Below are 24,708 nucleotides of genomic sequence, written 5' to 3' on the forward strand. Positions count from 1 at the left end.
AGGGACTTTGACTAACCAGAAGAGGGACCTATTTCCCGATGCCGAACTCGCGATTTTTTGCATAGTTCCCAAAGAAGAGCAATTGCAATGTTTCAGGGATCGAAGGTTATGGTGCAATAATGATCCGAAGGCAATGACGTCATCTCCGGTCACGTAAAGTCATCTTAAAGGTGTTTTATGTTAACATATGTTTGAAAATCTATATCAAATCAGCCAAAAGAGACCGTATGTTTCTGTTTGCGGGATTGGGTAAGGATAAATTAGGTATTCATTTTGTTTCGTGTGCTTGACCTAACATGAGCTCTACCGACTCGGAAACAGGTTCATCATCTTATCCCCTTAAGGTACGGAGTCACATTTACATGCTACCCATTGGTCAAGTCATTCGCAATCATGGTTTGACCAGTCACTTTTATGCAGATGATACTGTCCTGTATGTATCAGCTTCACCAACTTCAGATGGTGTAACAATGTGCACTTCATCACTTATTGAGAGATGTTGCACTGACATCAAACGTTGGATGAACTCAAACTACATGAAACTCAACACTAACAAGACCGAGCTGCTTGTTATAGGTACACCTGGACATTTAAATAAAGTTCCTGCCTTCAACTTAAACATTGGAGATGACTGTGTAGAAGTTTCAAAACAAATCAAGAACCTAGGGGTTGTATTTGACCGTAACATGAAAATGCAAACTCATATTCGTGAAGTAGCTCGTAATGCAATGTACCATCTACATAACATCAGTAAAATTAAAAAACATCTGACTTACTCGGTTACTGAACAGGTTATTACATCTCTAGTTATGTTCAGGGTTGATTATTGTAATGCTCTGCTTGCAGGTCTTCCTCAATCTACGATTGCACCTCTACAACGTGTCCAAAATTGTGCAGCTAGAATTCTTACAGGTACTAGAAAATTTGATCATGTTACCCCTGTTCTCATGAAATTGCACTGGCTTCCGGTAAAGTATCGTAATATTTATAAAATTTGTCTGCTAGTTTTTAAGTGTATAAACAGTCTAGCTCCAGGCTATCTTTGTGAACTATTGCTTACGGTTAACTCAACTTCACGTAGGACCACACGTTCATCCTCAGATAAAACTAGATTCCAACCTGTGAACACTAGATTATGTACTTACGGTGACAGAGCTTTCTCTGCAATAGCACCTCGTCTGTGGAACCAGCTAAATGTTTGTCTCAGGGAGGAAAACTCCCTCTGTAGCTTTAAATTTGGGCTTAAGACACATATTTTTAGGGAAGCATTTTTAACTTAAAGTATTTTTATATGTTCTTACTACCCTGCTGCTTCATATCATTGTTTGCGGTTTTTATAATTGTTACTATTGTAACTATTGTTTGTGTTTTTTACTGGATCAAACAATTTCGGTGGCCTCTACTCAATGTGTTTGATTGATTATATTCATCTTTTTACTTGTACATGTATCTTTATTGTTTTATTATAATACTTTATGGATTTTAATTTTGGACGTTTTAATTTTTTTGTTTTTGTGGTTAAAATTGTTGGTGTTGTAAAGCGCCTGGGAGCATTTTTAATGGATTTGGCGCTATATAAATGTTTATTATTATTATTATTACATCTGGTCGAACCGGGCCAAAAACGGAAGTGCCCTGTAACTCAAAAGTGGTAAAAGTTATGAAGTTGCTTTCCAAGGACGTAAGTGTCTAGCAAGCAAGGGTGGGCAGTTAAAAAAAAAAAATATATATTGATGACGTCGCAAATTGCAACAGCCCCTCTTTAGCGGCAGGTTGAAAACTCTTCAAAATGGACTTTTTGAAGATGTCTGTGGTGAATTTTTTTGTAGTCACTCTAAATTTTACACACACGCTAACTGTCAGCAGGCATCATAATTTTTGTGATGTGTGAAGTTTCACATCAATGACGTCATCGGGGTCACGTGACGCGATCTTAAAAGTGCACTTTTTAAAGTCGTATAACTCTCGAAGTAATTACGCGATTACGTTGAAACTTCGTAGATTGATAGATATTGGCAAGTTCTCGTGAATTGTAAAATGACGTTATGAAGACGTCATCAAATTATTTTTAAAGATTGTTTTACCATTTGTGCGCCTGTAACACATCAATTGCTATCTGAACATGGTATAATCCCAATTAGTTTTTATTTATGCCACATTGGGCAAATTGCTTTGAATACACAACAAGTCTACTTATTTTTTTTTTCAAAGATCATGCCTTTAAATGCCCTTTTTACTGAGACTAAGGCTTTCAATGCAAAGAGTCTTTTGATGTGCTTTCGCTCCTCGAACATCCGATGATATACTAACTTTTTTATAAGGTATTTTGAACCTAGCCACAGAGGATGAGGCTTTGATAGTCTGGTCAACCGAATTCCAAAGACGAGAAACCGTAGTCACGGAGAGTAATGGATGTGTATCATGTGCGTGCGAAAGGGACATGCATAATTGTTACTACATCTAGTGTTGTGGTTTATGAACGTCTTTATTAATATAAAGGTGAAGTAAGACGTGAAAAGGGCGTAGGAGGAGGTTATGAGTGGTATTTTTACATAAAGGTGCCTAAACAAGATTGGTAACCAATCAATTATTTTACGTTAAATCCTTGAAAAGTCTAGTGTGTAATCTTGTGTAAAATGATTGACTAAATAACACAAAATTAATAAGAAAATTGAAAAAGGTGAACAAAAAAGCTAATCAACGCGAAGCCTACCATTGCATGGGGCCCTGTTTGTGGATACAAATACTCGTTGTTTACAACATTGACATTTATTGGAGCTTTTTCAAGCTGATTTGTTTCTTTTTTTCTTTTCCTTTCAACCTTTAAAGGCAGTTGGACACTATTGGTAATTACTCAAAATAATTATTAGCATAAAACCTTACTTGGTGACGATTAATGGGGAGAGGTTTGATGGTATAAAAACATTGTGAGAAACGGCTTCCCTCTGAGGTGACAATAGTTTTCAAGAAAGAAGTTTATTTTCCACGAATTTGATTTTGAGACCTCAGAATAAATTTTTAGATCTCAAAATCAAAAATCTTAAAGCCACAACTTCTTGTGACAATGGTGTTTTTTTCGTTAATTCGTAAACGCGTCTATACCACCGGGATTAGGCTATTATTTAGAAAGAAAACCACATAAGCGCAGCCCCCCCCCCCCCACCCCCCCCCCCCCCCCCCATTTACCCAGATGGGCGGTATTTTATAATACTGCGAGTGAATTATGTTATCCAGTGCACTGTTCATTGCCCATTATTTAGGACTGGGCGTACGCCAAATGGAATAATTAGGTACCCATGTGACGCGAACGAAATTGGTAGGTTTCCGTACGTCCTTTCGTTTACGGTCTGGTACATCCCTAGGAAGACGATTAATCCAGAAAGACTGAATAGCCACCAGAAAGTATCTTAAAGGCAGTGGGCACTATTGGTATTTGCTCAAAAAAATATGCTGTTGATAGCATAAAACATTGTGAGAAACGACTCCCTCTGAAGTAGTTTACGAGAAAGAAGTAATTTTCCACGAATTTGATTTCGAGACCTCAGAATAAATTTTTAGATCTCAAGATCAAACATCTAAAAGCACACAACTTCGTGTGACAATGGTGTTTTTTCGTTAATCATTATATTATCTCGCAACTTCGACAACCAATTGAGTTTAAATTTTCACAGATTTGTAAATTTATGCATTTGTTGAGATACACCAAGTGAGAAGACTGGTCTTTGACAATTACAGTAGTGTCCAGTGTCTTTAAGCCGCAATTTTTTGTAATCTTTTTATTAGCTTTTGGTGAACTAAATCTGCGGTATTCGATCATGGGTAATTCTGTGCTATAGTTCCATTTTCATATTACCTATATTTTATTACTGTTTTCTGTTGTGTGTAATTGAAATAATGTATTTATTATCAAAATATTATATTTGTAAATATTTTTATATGTAAAAAATGTTTTTTTTCTTAATTCGGCCTCTGGCTGTGATGACTTTTTATAAATAAAGCATAACGATACAAATCAATTTTCCCGGGGTTCCTCTGATCAAGGGCCCTGGACAAAAAGCCCTAAGGCTTGTAGGTTTTAATCTGTAACGATTCGTGAATTTTCGCCGCGATTTTTTTCCAAGAACTGTATTAAAGACACTGGACAATATTGGTTATTGTCAAAGACCAGTCTTCTCACTTGGTGTATCTCAACATATGTATAAAATAACAAACCTGTGAAAATTTGAGCTTAATTGGTCGTCGAAGTTGCGAGATAATAACGGAAGACAAAACACCCTTGTCACAAGAAGTTGTGTGCGTTTAGATGGTTGATTTCAATACCTCAAGTTTCTATAAACCTGAAAATTACTTCTTTCTCGAAAACTATGTCACTTCAGAGGGAGCCGTTTCTCACAATGTTGTATACCATAAACGTCTCCCATTACTCGTCACCAAGTAAGGTTTTTATGTTAATAATTATTTTGAGTAATTACCAATAGTGTCCACTGCCTTTAAAGGTTGAAAGGAAAAGAAAAAAAAAGAAAACAAAATCAGCTTGAAAAAGCTCCAATAAATGTCAATGTTATAACGAGTATTTGAATCCACAAATAGGGGCCCATGCATGGTAAGGCTTCGCGTTGATTACCTTTTTTGTTAATGTTGTGTTATTTTTTTTAGTCAAGCATTTTACACAAGATTACACACTAGGCTTTTCAAGGGATTGACGTAAAACAATTGATTGTTTACCAATCTTGTTTAGGCACCTTCATGTAAAAATACACTCATAACTCCTCCTACGCCTTTTCACGTCCTTACTTCACCTTTAATAAAGACGTTCATAACCACAACACTAGATGTAGAAACAATTATGCATGTCCCTTTCGGCACGCACATGATACACATACATTACTCTCCGTGACTACGGTTCTCGTCTTTGGAATTCGGTTGACCAGGACTATAAAAACCTCATTCTCTGTGGCTAGGTTCAAATACCTTATAAAAAGTATAGTATGCCATCGGATGTTCGGGAAAACGGCGTACCCAAGAGGGTCAAAAATAAAAATAAAAAAAAGGGGGAGAAGGTGGGAAAGGAAAGAAAGAAGAAATGAAAACAATAATAATGGGGGAGGGGAGGAAGGGGAAAGGAACAAAGAGCCGAGGGAGAAAAGTCGCAAAATGCGTGTGTAGTTTTTGGTTTATTTTTCCGGTGGAAGTATTTTCTTTTCTTCCTTTGCCATTCGCATTTTTTCCCCTGCCAAAATAACTCTTTTATCTGGGATATTCGAGAACGCGAGGTGCGAGGTGCTAGGTGAAAGATATTGAACACATCTAATGCAATGATCTTAATACAACTCCCTTGTAATTGTGTAAACTTGCAACAATAATGTAGTGGCTAGGCTAATAGGAGAGCCGGTCCTCTATAAATGAATAAAGGACGAGCATTCGCCAAAATACAATAAATAAATAATAAATGCCAGTCAATGACAGCTAAAATATATCAATCGAACTTATTCTGCATAGGTTTAATTCATTTAACTCATAGCACACATACAAAAAGTTACAACACTACAGTATACAATACAATACATGTAGCCTACATTACACCTTACCAATGCAGAGTAAAAGTTCACAAAAAGGTCAAACATGTGGCTTCCATGCTACACACACACGGACGGGCGCACTACACACGATCTATAAATAATGCGATCCAAACATGACCCTAAAAATCACAACAATTCAGGTATAAATGATAGCCAAAACACAGAATAATACTCACAGATAGCTCTATAAACTTATGCCTCCCAGATAAGTAGGTTTTTGGAGCATGGCCAGAGCCATGCTCCCTTTAAAAATAGAGAGAAGTCCAGACCAATTAAAATGTGCTCTTCCAAGAACGAAGCTATTGAAAAAGAGAGTGAGTGTCGTGTTACATCACCAAAAGTAAACTTTGTAGAAGTTCAACAATGAAGGCGCACTTGGCGGATCATTACAATAACATAAGCATTTGAAACCCGTTGTCCAGGACAAAATTTATCTCACGTCATTCTTGGTCGCTCCGGCATTCAATGGTTTTCTAGTACTACACTTAAATTTGAGAAACGCCGGATAGTAATGTTTTTGTTTACCCGCGGTGTTTTTACTGAATATGCATGAAACCAGATACCGACCGACCCGATCGAATGTTGATCACCAGGCGTTGCTTCTTTACCACATTTTTCATTTTAGTCGGCTATGTTCAGGGATTAAAAGGTCTGCAATCCTACCCTTAACAAATTACACATCACATTTATTCCCTGGTTCAAGTTATATAATTTCATTTTGAACAGTAATCTGATAAAAAAATAGTACTATGCGACACCACTTTCGCAAAACAAAGGTTTATATGTAGGTTCTGGGTTTGCCGCCTCCGTATTCATTAAATTTGCCGCCCAGTGATGTTAAGTAGGTAGCACCGCCTATACTATTCTCTTTTCAACCACGTCCGCAGAATTACTATTTAAAACAAAAACCTTTGCTGACATATTGATTATGTATTAAGTGGGACATTTTTTCATAAATACAAAGATTAATATAGTATATAGATATCGATGACGTCTTCAGTCGCATGGCACTACAACATAGTTGGACTTTTCACCGTAATATTATTGCTTCACTAATTATTTAAAATTAAGATAGACATTTATTTATTTATTTAATATATTTTCTTAACAACTATCCTATGGGTAAAAGCATAACTTAAGAGTAAAAGCCAGCTTTTTTAAACCCTTATAAAAAACCTACATGTATTCCTCTACAGGACCAACTTTTCTTTTAAACAACATTACTTTCAATCCCTCTACTGGAACATTTGTACAAGGCTAAACAAGTGCTGCCCCCTATAAGTACTAATGGCACCGTGGTCTAGTGGTTGAAGAAGCTTGCAGTCACAAGGTTGTGAGCTCGGAATCCCAGGCTAAAACTGCTATCTTCACAATGCCTACATAAAGTATTGTCATCTAGTTACGAATCACAATTATTGACTGATTTTTGCAGTTTGTAATTATAGACGATACATTTATATGAATCAGAAGTGCTTAAAAAGTATGTTTTTCTTCTAAATGTATGCTTAAAAAGACTTGATTTTACACCCCCAGAACCCCAGAAAGCTCAGAGCTCGTACGGCCGGCCCCTGGACCCCACCCAATAAATTGGTTAGAGCCCTACACCCCCCCCCCCCCCCCACACACACACACACACACAAAAATAATAATAACCCTGGGTGCGCCGTTGGTTCGGGAGAATTCTTGGTTCTGAAAATAACTGTTCTGCTTTTTTGTTTAACTACTATACCTTCCTTCGGGTTACAAACTATAAAGAGCGATAGTATTACATTGTACGGGGCACATGTTGTCAATGGCCAATAGGGGTATTACCCTCCTCTAGTTAGACAGATGTTTTGAAAACTTTAGAAAATTTACTTAACATTCACAAATGTATGATATCAAAACGCACCCCGGATTTGTATTTAACAATCAAACAATTCTCCCAAAATTTACAGCTGACAAATTAAGATTTTAAGCCGGCATCTTTTAATTATCAAAGCACTTGACAGGTTTGGTTATTGTCAAGAGACCAGGGGCCGATTTCGCAAACCACAAAATCCATCGCAGTTGCGACGGGCTGCATTTTCGATTTTACTAAGGTATTTTTGCGACCGATTTTATTTACGACGGATTTATATAAAAACCTTTACCTTGAACGAGGCTGTCGCAGGATTGTTTGACCTTTGACCAATCACCCAACAGTTTTGCATGACAACTAAAAAAGTCGTCTGCCATTTTTTTCAAGAAAACATGTTAAAATCTGCCTCGGTGGTTGGGACGCAGAAAAGCGCTACTATAGCTATAGCAATTTGAAACCAGCCACACAGAATTAAAGATTATGTGCCACAAAAAACATCGAACAAAGTTTAGCAAAGAGAAAATACAGCTAACTTGTAACGTGTAGTAAGACAATCAAATGAAGAATCATAAATATAAAAGGAAAACTTACGACTATGCTGGGCTGTGAGTGATGTAAACACAATGGTAGAAATACGTAAGAAAAATAATAAAAAGGGCTGCTATCTTCCAGTTTATCACGACCTCACAGTCAGCATGCGATCAAATACTCAAAAACAATAGTGCTACAATAAGCTAACCACTAAAAGTCAATAATTAACTGTGCCAACATATTACAACCAAGTATCGGATGGGTTTGTTCTGTCACAGAAAATACGTTCTCTTTTGCATGCAGAGCACGAGCGTTATTCACGTACAGCAGAGATGCATTGCCGTTGAATGTTACGATGGATTTGAGTTTTGCGTCTACTCAAGAGTGCCAGCAAAAATCAATCGCAAGTTCGCCCATTTGCGATGGGCTTGCGATGGATTTCAAGTCGTCCGACTTTAGTGAAATCAGTTTTTAAAATCAGTGCAAACTTGCGACTGATTTCGCAATTTGCGATGATTATTGGCTGTTTGCGATTGATTTAAAGTTTAGTGAAATCGGCCCCAGTATGCTAACTCGTGTATTCCAACATTTGTTTAAAATAACAATTCTTTGAAAAAGTGGGTTTAAGGTCATCGAATAAAATAATAAACAGCCTTACTGCATTATTTTGCGTGCTGTGGGATCCATAAGAACACCTCAGAGGGAGCCGTTTCCCACAATGTTGTATACTACCAACAGCTTTTCGTTGCTCGTTACTACCATTTATTTTAGGTAATTTTCAGTAGTGTACAGTGCCGTTAAAGGAACACGTTGCCTTTGATCGGACGAGTTGGTCTATTAAAAGCGTTTGAAACCGTTTTTTTTTTATGAAATGCATATGGTTAGAAAGATGTTTTAAAAGTAGAATATAATGATCTACACGAGTATCACTCGAAATTGCACGGTTTTCCTTTTACGTCGCGAACTATCACGGTCGGTCATTTATGGGAGTCAAAATTTTGACTCCCATAAATGGCCGACCGTGTTAGTCGACAGGGTAAAAATAAACCACGTAATTTCGAGGCATATTTGTGTAGACCATTGTATTCTACTTTTACAATATCTTTCTAACCATATACATTTTACAACAAACGGTTACAGAACGCTTTTCAAAGACCAACTCGACCAAAGACCAACTTTAAAACAAAACTAATACGGCGAATTGTCATTTGTTATACAAATAAAGTAAAGAGTTGTGAGGCTCTTTCAGTCTAATTATCGATGTTTACATATATTTGCTACCCAAATGGTACCTATATAAGAACTGTTCACAAATGGACCAATCTTCTTGAGATGGGATGCTGTTTCCTAGTTTCCTTTCGTAACCCTTCGCAAACTTTTTACTATTGAAGGAATATGTTTCCTGCCGTGAAATATTCGGTATGAATGATAAATTCAATTTCAAATAAAATGACTCTCCTAAATTGACTTGAAAAAGAGTTTACTGTTAGTTGAACATAAAATCATAACACGGAACCCAAATTAGATGTTATACCATCTATACGTCATCGGAAAAGGCTACAAAGACTGTTAAAACATACACTCAGAAAAGTGACATAATCTGACATAAACTTCCTATCGGGATTTCCATCAACTGATTCAGTTCTTTGAGCACACACTCCTTACCCACTCCTTGCCAGTGGGTTTAGAGGTGGCCACTTGACAACATTATGATATGTTTTTGAGCAGGAGTTTCAATTTGTTAGGTGATTTCTACATTTATTTATATTTATGGTTTTAAAAGGATTCATCCGACAAAAATGACAATGCAGGGGGGGGGGTCACCTCAAAATTAACCAACGTTAATATCACGCTAGCTGTAGGCCTACGGCTTGCTCAGAGGTGCCCGGAAACTCATTAGTGACCTTATCTTCGCGAGACTCGCCAGTCTATTGAATGTGACCACAGGGTAAACCATACTCTTTTTAATTGCTCACCCAATCTTGGTCCGAAGGTCTGGAATGTTGTTTTTGTTTCCATCCGTGCCGCTTGAGTTTGCTGAATACATTCTTCCAAAAGACTCTTTAAAGGCAGTGGACGCTATTGGTAATTCTCAAGAAAATTATTATCATAAAACCTTTCTTGATTACGAGTAATATGGAGAGGTTGATAGTATAAAACATTGTGAGAAACAGCTCCCTCTGAAGTGACGTAGTTTTCGAGAAAGAAGTAATTTTCCACGAATTTGATTTCGAGACCTCAAGTTTAAAATTTGAGGTCTCGAAATCAAGCATCTGAAAGCACACAACTGTGACAAGGGTGTTTTTTTTTGTCATTAATATCTCGCAACTTCGACAACCGACAGAGCTCAAATTTTCACGGGTTTGTTGTATCATTTATAGAATCGTGGTTTTAAACGCCAACAAGTACCACGACTTGACATTGCGTACTACAAGTGATGTCGATTTGATTAATGATTTCATTGAATAACAGATATGCTCAAGCTGCTGAGTAATAATGTGTGCAGAATACAACAAGCGCCTCGCGTTAACATATAGGGTGAATTTACATGGTGAATAGAAGTGGATGATTATTAATTTCCCCTTCATAGTTGACTTGTTGATGGTGGTTGAAATATTTAGTTTTACTGTTTCGTTTCTTCATCATCATGATACTGTCAAAAACCGATGACTTGTCAATTAATCAGTTTGATCATTTTGATGCTCGCTAAAAGCGTTTTACAATTTCATGTTGTGGGTTGGTACATTTCCGATGGTAGGTTATTTCTGAAACATTCGTTTATGTAGGAGTTGTTCCTTTTGTTTCCTGTGTTGTTCGTACATTTTCCAGCTGGTTGTTTATTTCGCTATGGTGTTGCATGTTGCACGCTGTTTGTTTCTCGCTAAAGGGGTGTACGCGTTAAAAAAAGGTTGCCTCGTAAAATAACCTGTTTGTATTCATATTTACAAGGAGAAATTCGTACGCAGTAATATTTTCTTTTCATGGCAAATTTCGGTTTTGTAGTTACCTCTGTAGGATGTTGCATCTAAATCCACTTACATATAAAATGTTGATCACTGTTTTTCTCTTGACTGAAGTTCGTCTGGTATTTATTTTGTTTGCAATACTCGTGTAACTGTTTTTCTTTGTATGTATGTAATAATTATAATTTGTCCCTTGCAATTTTGGTCTGTGTTGTCTGATGGTTTTACATCACGTAAAAAGCGAATTTGCGAGTCAAAGGTTAGGGTATATGCTCGTTTAGCCACTGTAACTGACAAGTTTAGGTGACAATGTCGCGAAATGATGTAAGTAGACACGTGCACAGTTTATAATCAGGAAATAAAAGGGTAGCGACGACTTTTTAAACGGACGTTTAAGAACGAATCGGTACTCTGGTATTCCCATTCATAAGATGCCCTTTTGTTAAAAAACGTAACAATTTACCATTATAGACACTCTGATAAATTCGAGGTTTGAAATATGTTTTTCAAAAACTTTGCAAAGAATCTGTTTGATGCGCGTGGGTTGTGTGTACGCGCGCGCGCTTAGAAATAGATTACGCGCTGTTACTAAAAGCTATGAATTGCGTTCCGCGTGATAATATTGGCGTACATGAGCTTGCGCGCCCGACACGCGGAAGCCAGCCGGTTATAAACAGCTCCAGCTGGTCATCATCAACCGTTTAAACACCCCCACGTGACGCGCTCTCCACCAAAAGGAGTAGCAGAATTGTCTGGGGTATTTATGAATAATGTTTCACTATGAAACGGCAAGAATATCAATGCAACATATCCATGTGTTGAAACAACCTTTCAATGTTCAAATTTCAAGCAAATCAATCGACATCGAACGATCACCCCAAATCGACCCTAAAATAAACACGCCTGACATCCTCGAAGTGTATCCGAAGTTGACTGATAAACGTACCGCTATTATACTAATAGGTGTCTTTATATCAAATTATACCTTATACAAGGAGAGCAATGGTATTTCACACTGGAAGCTTACATCGGATCCAAACATTGTTGCTGTACGATACATCATCGGTATAAAAAGCAACTAAAAAAAACTTTCACCCCTGAAAGTGTAAAGAATGTTGTCTTGATCATTTTGTACAACAGTGTGTAAAGCTCTTTTCACATTGATCTCTCTTTTGAAAGTGTAAAGACGGTTGTCTTGAACATTGTGTACAAAGTGTCATGTTTTTGTCACAATCTGATAATTATTTTCACCAATCGCGTGACTATCAATACAATTGAATGTTGAACCAAGAACATGAATTGATTTTTGGTTTGTAAACTTGGATGTGATTAATTTTTAAAATGTATGCTTATGAAAGTCAAAAACATATAAAGACGAAGGCCACAATCGTTATGGTCAGATAGTGAAGATGTTAGAGCACCGACAGTTAAACTTGAAGTAAAACTCTTATCACAATATATCACAATATACTGTTTTTCTTTGCTTGATTAATTCCCAAATACGGAAACGGTCTGCATAAAGCAAGACTGCTTTAACATCACTGCGTATAAGTAGAATATATTCGTACAAACAACAATAAGATAAACCAAATCCAACTGCGTGGTATTATCTGTTTCTGTTGTTAGTTTATTTGCTGAGTGCCAGTGACGTAGCTGCTACTAAAGTTTGCTACTTAACCCAAGAACCTGACCCAGATGAAGGAAACCGACTACGATGGATCCAACCATTTGAGGATATGTGTTCATGTACCTCAATCCGACCAGGAGGGCTGTTTAAAGTAGCTCCAAATAGAAAGACTAAACCCAGCTACACTGATGAACCGATCTTCACTGATGACCAAGAAGATATACATGACCATTATGGTTGCCATATGAAGGGTAAGAGGATTTGGAGATTTGGGCAAAAGACTCAGGTGGGATTATAATCAAAGACTTTTGCATGGCTAGAGTGTGGTACTACCACTATGGTATCGAGCTAGCCCTTGTCTTAGGAAAAGGCGCTTAGGAAAAGGCGCTATATAAATGGTATTATTATTATTGTAACACAAATTACCCCTAGCACAATAGTTGTTCGGTACTTCTCCGAGTTTCCAACAAAAATTGCATCTGCATTGCTACAGAAGAAGTATCACTAATATAATGCCAAGCTAGCTCGATTGCTTGAGGCACGTAACGAGTTTTTAGCAGTCAGCACCGCATCGAATCAACAAATGCTATGTTTTGCATCGGGTGAACACAATATTGTTACCCTAACACCGATGTGAAGAACCACTTTTTGCAGGATATCAGCTAACGCATTGAGCTTAATACTTGTTTAAAAATCGAAGTTAAGCATACTTAACATTTAAATAGAGGAAACGGCTGTGTATATGAATTTTTTGTTCATACTCTGTTTCCAGGGGAAACATGTTTTCTAAATAAATTTAGATGGGAGACAAAAGTGTAGCAACGCCGAATACTGTGATCTGAATTATCAATTTATAGACAAAAATGTATCGATTATATTAAAATAAATATTTTCGTTTTGATTATTCCTTCAGACTGTCAGGATTTGTTGGATGCTGGTCGTAAGGAGGATGGTATCTACACAATCCATCCCATCCAGAATGATAATGGAATACAGGTGTTCTGTGATATGACAAAACATACAGGCTGGATTGTAAGTACATCACTAAAGTGGTGTTTTATTTAAGGGATTCAAAGGGTAGCGACGAGTCTTAAACGGCCGTTTAAAACCGGCTGGGTCATGGTCGTGTGATCGCACGGCCACGATCTGCAAGGTTTTAAACGGCGGTTTAGGAACGAGTGGCTACCCTTTTATTTCCATTTATAAATGCCTTCTGGGTTAACAGGCGTAATAAAGTAGGAAACTTTGTAAATCTTAGCCGTTGTCCGATGTACTTGAGCTCTGTACGTGTGTTGCCTATTCATAAACGTTCGTGCGCGTAGTAGTTTGGGTGCAAGACGTTTCCCGTTTTCCTTTCACACGCAGCCCGCCTAACTCACCAACAGCGCCCGCATCGTCCGTAAAACGTTTTGCACCAAGACGCGTAGTATATGAAAACAACCGGTTATAAACAGAGCTCCAGCTGGTCACTATCAACCGTTTACACACCACCGGATGAAGCGCTCTCACCAACATGAATAGCGAAACTGTCTGAGGTGAATATACGTCAACTTCAAACCAACACCTTTTTTTTAATGAAAAAAGATGATGCACAAGGTTGTTGGTCCGAATTCCCACCTAACCGCTGATTTCACAATGACTATAATAAATATTGTCGTTGAGTTACTTAATCACATGTTGTTGATTTGTGTAATTCGCAGTCATAGACGTCAAACCAATGTGTGTATGAGAGAGACTGGCTGTTGCCAGCTTGGTGTGTATATCCCTTTTGTGGGAGTTTGCTTAGTTCCCTTACGGGAAGATCATTCGGATGGACGGACGGACGGACGGACGGACGGACGGCCGGACGAACGAACAAACAAACAAACAAACAAATTACTCTTCGTACGGTTAAGCCGTTTTGAATGACCTTCCACTGAACCTCAGACTAGTAGACGTCCTCTCCAGCCTTAAAACCAACCACAAAACTCACTTGTTTAGATTTATATTGATTTTGTACTGTCTTTTGACAGATATGGTGGTTTAAAATGTGTCTTTTGTCTAAACATTTAATGCATTATTTCATTTTGTCCATTACACCTTTTAAGGACGAACCTGGTCCACTGTTTAACTCACAGTTTGCAACGTCTTCCATTTTTGTTTTCATGAAAAAATACTTTAGAATAACAGCCAATGCAATAACTGTTGTTTAAATGTATTAAAATTGAGTCATTACTACACGAAACTGAGAAGTTTGCAATGAATACACAAATTATTGCAAATATTTTCCAAAGTTTTCAAAACCTCATTGTTTGCCTTAAAATTTTAGCGTGATTTGCATAGATGAATATTTATAACAACAGTGACGTTATTCTACATGTACGAATTTAGTTTTAGAGGGTGTATTATTCATACCGGTTATCTATGTTTAAAAATAAATTGAGATAAATCTGACGGCCAGGTCAAAATATTATCATATAAATAATTGCTTTGAAGGTGTTCCAGCGGCGCGTTAATGGGTCAGTCAATTTCGACCGCAGTTGGGCAGAATACAAGAAAGGCTTTGGGTCAATGGATGGTGAGTTCTGGCTTGGCAATGAGATTCTACATAATCTGACTGATGCTGAAGGGAACTGGGCAATCCGTCTGGACCTAACTAATGAAGAAAATAAAACGGGTCATTTGCTGAAGAAACAGTTCCGCGTCGGACCTGACGATTACACCCTGTTTCTGGAGAACTCCGAGATACCACCAACTGGTATGTCTACTTTTAGTTTGTTCTCGCCATTACCAGGGCTCCACTGATTATATTGATAGTCTATCAAGGTTGTTTTAAAGGCTCCATTTATTGTAATGTTTTTGAAAGAATCACAAACTATGTTTGACGGGCCTGTTCTCAATTACTATGTTGCTTTATGTTAAGAGTTCAAAACCGCCATTCAATTTAACATTAAATTTCACACAATTAAATATGTTAGTTGACTCCGGGCACGATCTAGACGAAGCTATTTTTAATTCAACAGTTACTTTAAATAATTAAAGGTTTAATTGTTTTTGTTTCTTTCCAGTTGGTAGATATTGTGGACACAAACTAGGAATGGAAGACGGGAGTATTCCTGATGATAGGATCACAGCATCTAGTCAGTGGGATAAACGGTTTCCGCCAAGTAATGCACGACTGAATCTGAACGGTTTTTGGGGACCAGCTGAAAATCAACTCGATCATTCATGGCTCCAAATATTTACTGGTTCAGAGCCAGTGCAGATTGAGGGCGTCATCACACAGGGCTATCCATACGACTATTACTGGGTGACACAGTACCAGGTACAATACAGCAATGATAGCACTGCATGGCTGTATGTCAATGGGGACTCTACTCCACAGGTAAGAGTACTCAGCAAAAACACACTCCATCTCGACACACCAATCAAGCTCTACAACCATTATTCATGACCAAAGGCTTAATTACATATTGTATTTCTTAATTTTTTCCACCCCTGTTTTTTAACAGACATTCGTTGGCAACACTGATAGAAACACCCCAGTTACCAATATATTCCAGCAACCTATTCAAGCACGGTACATCCGCATCAGACCAACAGCCTGGATTGGCTGGCCAGACCTACGTATTGAGCTCATTGGATGCAGAGGTATTGTTTCAATCAATCACCACTTTTTCAAACGTCAGGCTTATTGTACATAATCTCACTATAAGGATTTGGGTACTTTGTGTAACACAAAACACAAAGTCTACCGATTTACCTTTACATTTAACTTACACAGATTGATGATAATGTCAGTAAAAAGCTTATATAAAAAAATATTGCTTGCTGATGTGATTTAATTTTTGAGAAATGTGTAAAACAATATCACGAAAATTTACTTGTTTTACTAATTTCTCAAAAACTACAGCACTAAGGGACGCAATTTTTATTTTCAAACTGTGTAAATCTGATGATATTTTGTGGTGTCATTAAAAAAGTACACAGACCCTTAAAACGAGACACGCCTAACTGATTTCGAACGTAAGTCTATGAATCTCATCTAAAAAGTAACTAGAAAACAATTTATTGCCAGACTTGCACAGAACACTGCACATAACAAATTCGGTGCATCAAGTGCAAACCAACAGCCTGGAACACATAAGGTATTGAGCTCAGTGGATGCAGAGGTAAAGGATTTAAGTTAATGATGTATGCTGTTGACCACAGTACAAATAAAGTCACTGCAACATATAGAAATGGGAAAAAAAAAGTCGTAAAGTCAGAATATGTTTGCACTCAACCTCACTCCCCTTCAAATAATTATTAGACTACACATTAGCTACTATTATGAAAATGTACTATAAAGCCAAATTAAAACGTGTTTCTAAGGTAAACCAAGGTCTCAATAAGAATTAATTAAAATTAAACAATTCTGAAATTAACAAGACCAACTTCAAAATTCGCAAAAACTGAATGTTTTCACCAAAGGGTGGTTTGATAAAACACTATGAATTTATTTATTTTCTCAGCTCATAAAGTTTGTCAGCAGAAGCTTGGAATGGGAGATGGTACCATCCCTGATGAAAGCATAACGACATCGTCTACTGATGACTGGTCCTGCAGCAGGAACCCTTTTGGACGGCTAGATGTGCGTGGTGGCTGGTGTCCCACATTGAATGACATATACAGTGCTTGGTTCCAAGTGGATCTAAAGCATCCGGTATTGATTCAAGGTGTTGTTATACAGGGTAACAACCACAACGAGAACTGGGTTAAAGAGTTCATCGTATCTTACGGTGACAACGAGAAAGACCAGCGCTTCATAGGAGGGACAGATGAGGACAATGCACAGGTAGGACTTCATACCTAAATGACATAAAACCTTTAAATGTAGAATATTGTATAAATCAACAACACCACAAGCAATTTATTAGGCAGATTATATTTTGTCTTAATGAATTCACTGAAACTGGCAAGTTCACTATTCCTTCAAAGTCAATCATTCTTTTGTACAGTGTTTCCAGATGTCTACAGCGTTTTACAAATATGAACAAAAGGAACGTTTAAACCAGACTCTGCATGACATTTTGGATAACAGAGTGTTCCTCAGAACAACGAGCGGCAGCACGCTTTACACAAATAAACTGCAGTAATAAGCGTCTGCATTTATTTAGGAATCCCAACTCTCCAGAAGACGATCAATGCATTCTGAGCGAAAAGTCTCGTTGAAACCAACGGTTCTTTTCAGAACAACCCCAACTCATTTATAGATATTCGTTACATGGTGTGACCGCAAATCTTTCCATACCGTAATCAACCTTGCAAAATTTCTACTAATCTAAACTGTAAACAAAAACATATAGGGCCTATATCGTGTACGGATCGATTCTTGAGACCTGGGCGGAATCAAGATGTTTTTTTAGTTCTAAGATAGCTGCTATTATTGAGCATCACATTTGTTTTCAACAGAGATTCCCTGGAAATACAGATTGGTATACCAGAGTAACCAACATGTTCATTGAGGAAATCAGAGCACGCTACATCCGCATCACACCAACTGGGTATTATCAGCGTCCTGGGATGCGTATTGAACTCCTTGGATGTAATGGTAAAGTCATAAAAAAAACAATTATTTATCCCGTTGATTTCTGTAACAACTGACAACAACATAACCATAAATTCTGCTTTTTTTTGGTTTGTTGAAACTTTGTTTTATAATGTTAATGGGCTACGTCTCATATTTTATGCAAACACTTACTGAATTCAAATTGATCTCATTTGACAGAATTTTAACGTTATCATAGACAATCGCTGCAAATACTTTTGCTTTTTATCCAAACATGTATCATTTAAACATGTATTACATAGAAATGATAATCCTTATTTATACTTTATTTTGATTAAGCAAATAACCATTAGTGGCGAAATTTAAGGGCTAAATACAACCGCTGTAGGGGTGTACCTCTTTCCCCTTTATAAAAGTGTATTTATTTCCTCCTGGCTTAACTGTTGGAATATGTATATATTATTGCCTGTTTAACAACGTTACTGTGGAAACAATAAACCTTTAACCTTAAACCCTACTAATAATAATAAATAACAACCCGTTTTTTATAGCGCTTTTCACACCCGGAGGCCGCCCCAAAGCGCTTCACATTATTATCCCTGGTCACTAGGCCTTAATTTACTCCTTAAATTATTTCAGCTCCCTAGTGGGGAGTATGCAGCCTGTTCAACGTTATTATGCACTATTCGGCTATTAAAACCAATCACAAGAACCATCTCTGCCCTCATCCACATGTACCCATTTACCCCTGGGTGGAGAGTGGCAACTACAATTAAGTGTATTGGTCAGGGACACAAGTGTAACGACCGGGATTCTAACCCACACTCTGCTGAACAGAAGTACCAGAGCTTGAGTTCGATGCTCTATCCGCTCGGGAATAACACCCCACAACGATTCATTTTCAATTTCAATTTGAGAAAACATTGTTTTGTCAGTGGCGGTAAAGCCACTTGCTTGTTTTTTCCGAAAAATACCACACTGTGATCGGAATTCGAACAATACATTATAAAAAAAAATGCACTCCGATTAACCTATTATTGCGTTGCCTTTTATTTTTAACTGATACAGAACGTTTATTTTGTTTGGATCGTCTCGGAATGGGAGATGGCAGCATTCCAGACTACAGAATCACAGCATCAAGTACACAGCAGAGGGAAGATGGTACCTGTCAACCAAGCAAGTCGCGACTCACTCAATCAACAAACAGTCAGACTATTGGCTGGTGCCCTGATCATAATGACAACAACCCATGGTTACAGATTGATCTAGGATCTAAAGTCATAGTAGAGGGAATTATGATGCTGCAGATATCTGATCAGGGAACCAGTGAAGATGTGAGTCATGGGTACAGGCTGGAGTACAGTGATGACCAGAGCACTTGGCATACTATGGGTTCAGCACAGGTAAGAACATACATGTTTAATGTAAACTGATTAGGTTATTGGAACCTAATTATGTCAACCTGTCAAGCTTCTTCAGTCTGCTTCAATTCGCACCTTATCGCATTTTGCTCCCCATACCCGGAATGCACTCACCATCTCAATCAGACAGGGAGTCAGACTTTCAATGCAAATTCGAGAAGTGTATCAAACATTATTTTTACCTACTATAACACCCTGTGTTCTTGATGAGTTGGGGCTTTATAATGGTTTCACAAATTCATTAAGTCCGACTCTACGAACTGACAAGCAAAACTATTCAAACGGATTTGATTGATCTTGTTCAACTTGTTTGTAAACAACCACAATGTCCCTGTGCCAACGATAGTTTAGTTTAAGCTTCTATGGCTACTTTTTAACGACACATTTTGTATTTTGTTTAAATCAGACTTATGGTCTCGAAATAAATTCAACTGTTGTGATATGCACAGTTGAATTGATTTCGAGACCATAAGTCTGATTTAAACAAAATTCAAAATGTGTATTGATAATTCTGCTTTGCTAAGTTAAATGGTTTTTGTTTTACTAGTGAGTGACATGCTATTTAATGGAGATAGCATGATAATTTGTAGTTTTTGTTTCTTAACAGATTATCCGAAGAAACACCGCAGCAGACTCGGTAGCTACCAGCATGTTCAATCCACCAATCACTGCTCGTTATATCCGCATCTCACTAAACCAGACTGATGGCTCTCTGTGGATACGTGTTGAACTACTAGGGTGCAAAGGTTAGTTCTAACGAGATGTCTGAGACACATTGTCTTTAAAAAAGTTATATTCGTCTAAATATAATAGTGAACTGATCGTGAAAACTGTGTATATACATTTAAAAAAAATCCAACACAGCAATATTTTAAACATTAAAAGAGTGATTGACAAAGTTACAATTTATATTTTTAAAGTGTACATATTTGAATGAGGTTTGCTCAGCTTTTTGAAGCACCTTACAACTCTAAAACCAAGATTGTTCTATAATAGTTAAGGTAAATTCACGTTTTGTAATCTTTCTTTAAAGTAATGGCAATAACAACTTATTTGATTGATAAACGGAATTGTTTTCCCCCACAGACTTTCGTTCTGAGAATTGGTTCTTACAAAAATGTCTCTCCGTTTTGTTCTCTTAGAATGGACAAGTGTTTTTGCTTTAATTGCTCTGGATGATCAGAAATCTATCAAAAGCTTGGTGACCTTTTAAATTTTAATGTTCACATTTTTTTTTTTTTTATGAAGTAAGTATTTCTGAACTCAATTGATCAACCAAAATGTTTTTGTTTATTTAACTCACGAACCAGAGCCCAGTTTGAGCCTATCGTGTTATAGAGAAGCCTTTTACAAAGACAGTCCAGAACTTTACAGAACTGGAGAACAACGCATTAAATTCAAATATTCAATCAATCAAATGTTTGTATTTACAGTACGCTGGGTATGTAGACAACGCCTTCTTAAGCAAGCCCATATCATTCCAGACGAATCACCACGGCTTCAGATTGACCTGCTGTTATTAACTCTAGTTGAGGGAGTCATAGCACAAGGGAAAAATGAAACGTCATTTCAAGTAGAATACAGCCTTGATAACGTTACTTGGGTTTATGTTAGCCACCAGGTAGCACCTGAAGGAAAACCTCAGGTAAATGGTTCTGTCATTGCACAAACAAAATTGGTTTTGTAAAGGGGCATACCGGCTGAATTGGGCTATTTGGGCTACAACATAGACTAAGATAATGACTTCAAAGGTCTGCCAGGAATGGCGAAGAGCAGTCACTATCAAAATATGTTTTATGATCCTACACCACTAAATTGCATATACGGTGAGCCGGTGTGCCTCTTTAAATTGACGAGTTTGGTTTCTCGTGGACTTGTTACTCAACTTTAGCTTTAAACAAAGACAACTTGGTAATCCCAAAAACTCGTACGCACAAGGAACATTGCAACATTATGAACAATGTTTTACTTTGTGACTAAATAAAAGTAAAGGTATAAACCAAATTTGCCTTAATCATGTTGTTCTATCTCCTGTGCTACAGACATTCCATGGTAATACTCTGCAATCCGCACCGCTAACCAACGTGTTTAAGCAGCCGATCCGGGCACGCTTCATCCGTGTCACTCAAACAGACGTCGGACATCCAGCCGTAAGCATTGAACTCGTTGGATGCAGAAGTAAGTTCCTTGAAAGTAATAACCCAACTGAATTGTAATTCCAACTGCTGGTGTTGTTTTACTTGTTGGTTTGGCTTTAATCTTAATATAAAGAAATAAAAACGATCTGAAACGTGTGTAAAGCAAGCCTTGTATTAAAGTGTTTTGAAACAGTATAGCCTGCTAATTTACACCTTTCAGTATAGCCTGCTAATTTACACCTTTCAGTATAGCCTGCTAATTTACACCTTTCAGTATAGCCTGCTAATTTACACCTTTCAGTATAGCCTGCTAATTTACACCTTTCAGTATAGCCTGCTAATTTACACCTTTCAGTGTAGCCTGCTAATTTACACCTTTGATATAACATATATTCTAGAACACGCGTGCAGTAACTTTTCTTAAAAAAAAAACTTACCAGACATTAAAAATTGCTTACTTAATTTTTGAAAAAGTACCTGAATCCTTTAAAAGAGCATCAAATGATATTTGTATTTTATTTTGTTTTTCCAGATGATATTCTTGAGACTGCCAACAATCAAGCCTTCAGCATTCACCATCATACAGATAATAACCAAAACGACACAAACTGCCCAGGTCTGAATAGTGAAGGAGGATGGTGGTTTAATAGATGCTCTGGTATACCTGGTGTAGACAATAACCTTAATGCTGAATATATCCAACCTGGAGATACTATGGGTCCATACAAACGAGTTATTAGAGCTACTGAATGGAATGGGTCTCGTATTGTAAAAACTGAAATCAAAATACGCCGCCAATCTCCACCTCGTGGCTAACAATATTTCAGGATGAAAATGTTCTAAGCCCATTGACAGTCAAATGAATAGGAAACGCACAATCGCATGTTGGTGTGTTTATTTGTCAAATTGAAAAGCTGTTCAGCCGAGTATTAAACATGTGTTACAAAAATCCATTTAAAATTTGGTCTTTCACCGTCAAAAGATCAAGAAACGCAGACTAGTATGTTTGTGCATTATTTATCATACTCACATACGGTTTGCCATACAAGATGGCGACTTTTCATGGCAAAAAGGGTTATTCAATACGGCCGTCAGCTAAAACAAAACGAATGCAGCATGACTGGTAACCTGGTATTTTACTTGGCTAAAAATTGTTAGGCACTATTTTTTTTCTCAACGTTTACTCACCCTCAAGTACACTCATTTAAACAGAAGCAAGCTCACACACCAATGAGAGCGGACTACTTGCTCTAAGACTTGTTTGTTCTTTTAAGAGATGCAAAGCTTTACTACGATTGTAGAGTATATCAACCGCAGCCTGAAGTTAAATTGACATTCACATTGAGTAAGAACCGATTGGCGGTTAGGAATTATACTGCGTGTTCAGATCAAGCTCTTAGTGTGGTAACAAAAACGGCTTTCGGATGAAAATATTTTTTAGATTACGTAATTGAATTTGCCGGGTTTGCCCTAACATCTTTATTTATTCATATTGTGCACTTATTAAGCATTGTTTTAATCAAAGTAATTTTGAATTGTATTTCGTAGATAGATGCTGAAACCATCTTTAAAATTCAGAAGAAGTTATCACATCAATGTAAAGTTAAATAAACTTGTCGTACACAAGGGATACCTAAAAACAAACTGCTAAATAAGTTACAGTTACTCTACGGTTTAGGGGAAACACAGGTGGAAATGAATTTATGGGCAATGAGTGGGGTATAACTTAAGGAAAACAAAACCTTTGTAATTGATTTGAATTTTACAGAGTTCCAATTTTAAGAATGGTTTCTTGTAGAGGTTGATGTAAACAACACATTTAAAAAGGTTTTATGAATAAAGCGAACGGATTATTTAACTTTTCAGCACAATTCGGAAGGAAGAAGTATTAAGTAATTAGCATTGCCGCTTTAAAAAATTATGACTTTATCAAAATCACGCAAATGTAATACTTTGACTGCTATTTTCTACAAACAAAAGGTACAGCGTTTTGTCCCTTTTACCCAGCAATATAACTTGTCAAACAGCCATATCAAACAATGCGTACCATGGTAAAATGAAACAGTTGCCATGGTAATACGTTAACATTTTCAGTCTGTTCACCTGTATATGTTACATTAAAACAAGTCTCTTAAAACAAGTTACGAGCTTTGTGGTGATCAACATCCCCCTAACATACCATAACAACATTGAAGGAAAATTATTACATTATGTTCCCATGCCTAATTCTCGATGGTTTTAATGTCATTTCGTTAGAGATACTGTAAGGGCCTTGTCACACAAGGCCAATTTACATGGAGGCAAACCACTTGAAGCGAATGTTACAGGACTTCTTTTGTGGCAAATTTGTCAAACAATGCAGTTCCGTTCCCAGTTGGACAAACAACTTAGCCTTGCAAGGGAAAGATTTGTTCTTGAAATTTGAACAGAAACCTTCGAACATATCATTATGTATACAACTTTTAACAACGACTGCTGAATGATAAATGAACAGAGAAGTTGTACCTTTGCTTTGACATATGTGGTAATACTTTTACAAAACTTTTGTTTTCCAATCTTAAGTATTACATTTCAGCTTGATTCAGGAACTTCTGTCACATGCGATTTTCACTAAATTTTAACTTATTTTAATTAATATCTGCACCTATCAATATTTGTGTGTTAAGGTAGTATTATATTGGTGTTAATTTATTTGGTAAATTATTGGTAAAATTGTCATCTCAGAAACCATTTTTAAGACTAGGTTAAAGAAAAAAACAAATACATAATAGCTGCGATTGAGTTGAAGAATAAAAACAGTTTTATATTTGTCAAAAAAGCAAACATGGCAAAAAGCCTTAAAAGAATACATTACGTTTTACCAAAATGTGGGTAAACAAAAAAAACTTTGTTTTAAGAATGGTTTCTGATTTATAGTGTCATAATTCAATTGTAATTGTTTGAAAAGCTCCTAAATTTAGAGAAAAAAAGTGTTTATTTTAGTGGTGGTACTTGCCGTTAATTGTTTAACAAATTCAGTAACTAGGGCATTGGGTTGGATTCAAATCCCGGTCGCTGGGTATGTATGGCTAAATGGAAG

General features: G+C 37.0%; 1 protein-coding gene across 1 annotated transcript; it reads left to right on the forward strand.

The window, feature by feature from the left end:
• Nucleotides 1-296: 296 nt before the first annotated feature.
• Nucleotides 297-22,445, forward strand: LOC139942740 (uncharacterized). Its single transcript, XM_071939534.1, has 13 exons — nt 297-750; nt 12,540-12,791; nt 13,454-13,572; nt 15,016-15,277; nt 15,588-15,904; nt 16,032-16,170; nt 17,034-17,356; nt 17,974-18,112; nt 19,139-19,473; nt 20,099-20,237; nt 20,925-21,136; nt 21,534-21,669; nt 22,162-22,445. The coding sequence occupies exons 1-13, from the start codon at nt 297-299 to the stop codon at nt 22,443-22,445; spliced, it is 3,111 nt and encodes a 1,036-aa protein (XP_071795635.1).
• The last annotated feature ends 2,263 nt before the right edge of the window (nt 22,446-24,708 follow it).

Source organism: Asterias amurensis, chromosome 10 (assembly GCF_032118995.1).
Source record: "Asterias amurensis chromosome 10, ASM3211899v1".
NCBI classification, from domain to species: Eukaryota; Metazoa; Echinodermata; class Asteroidea; order Forcipulatida; family Asteriidae; genus Asterias; species Asterias amurensis.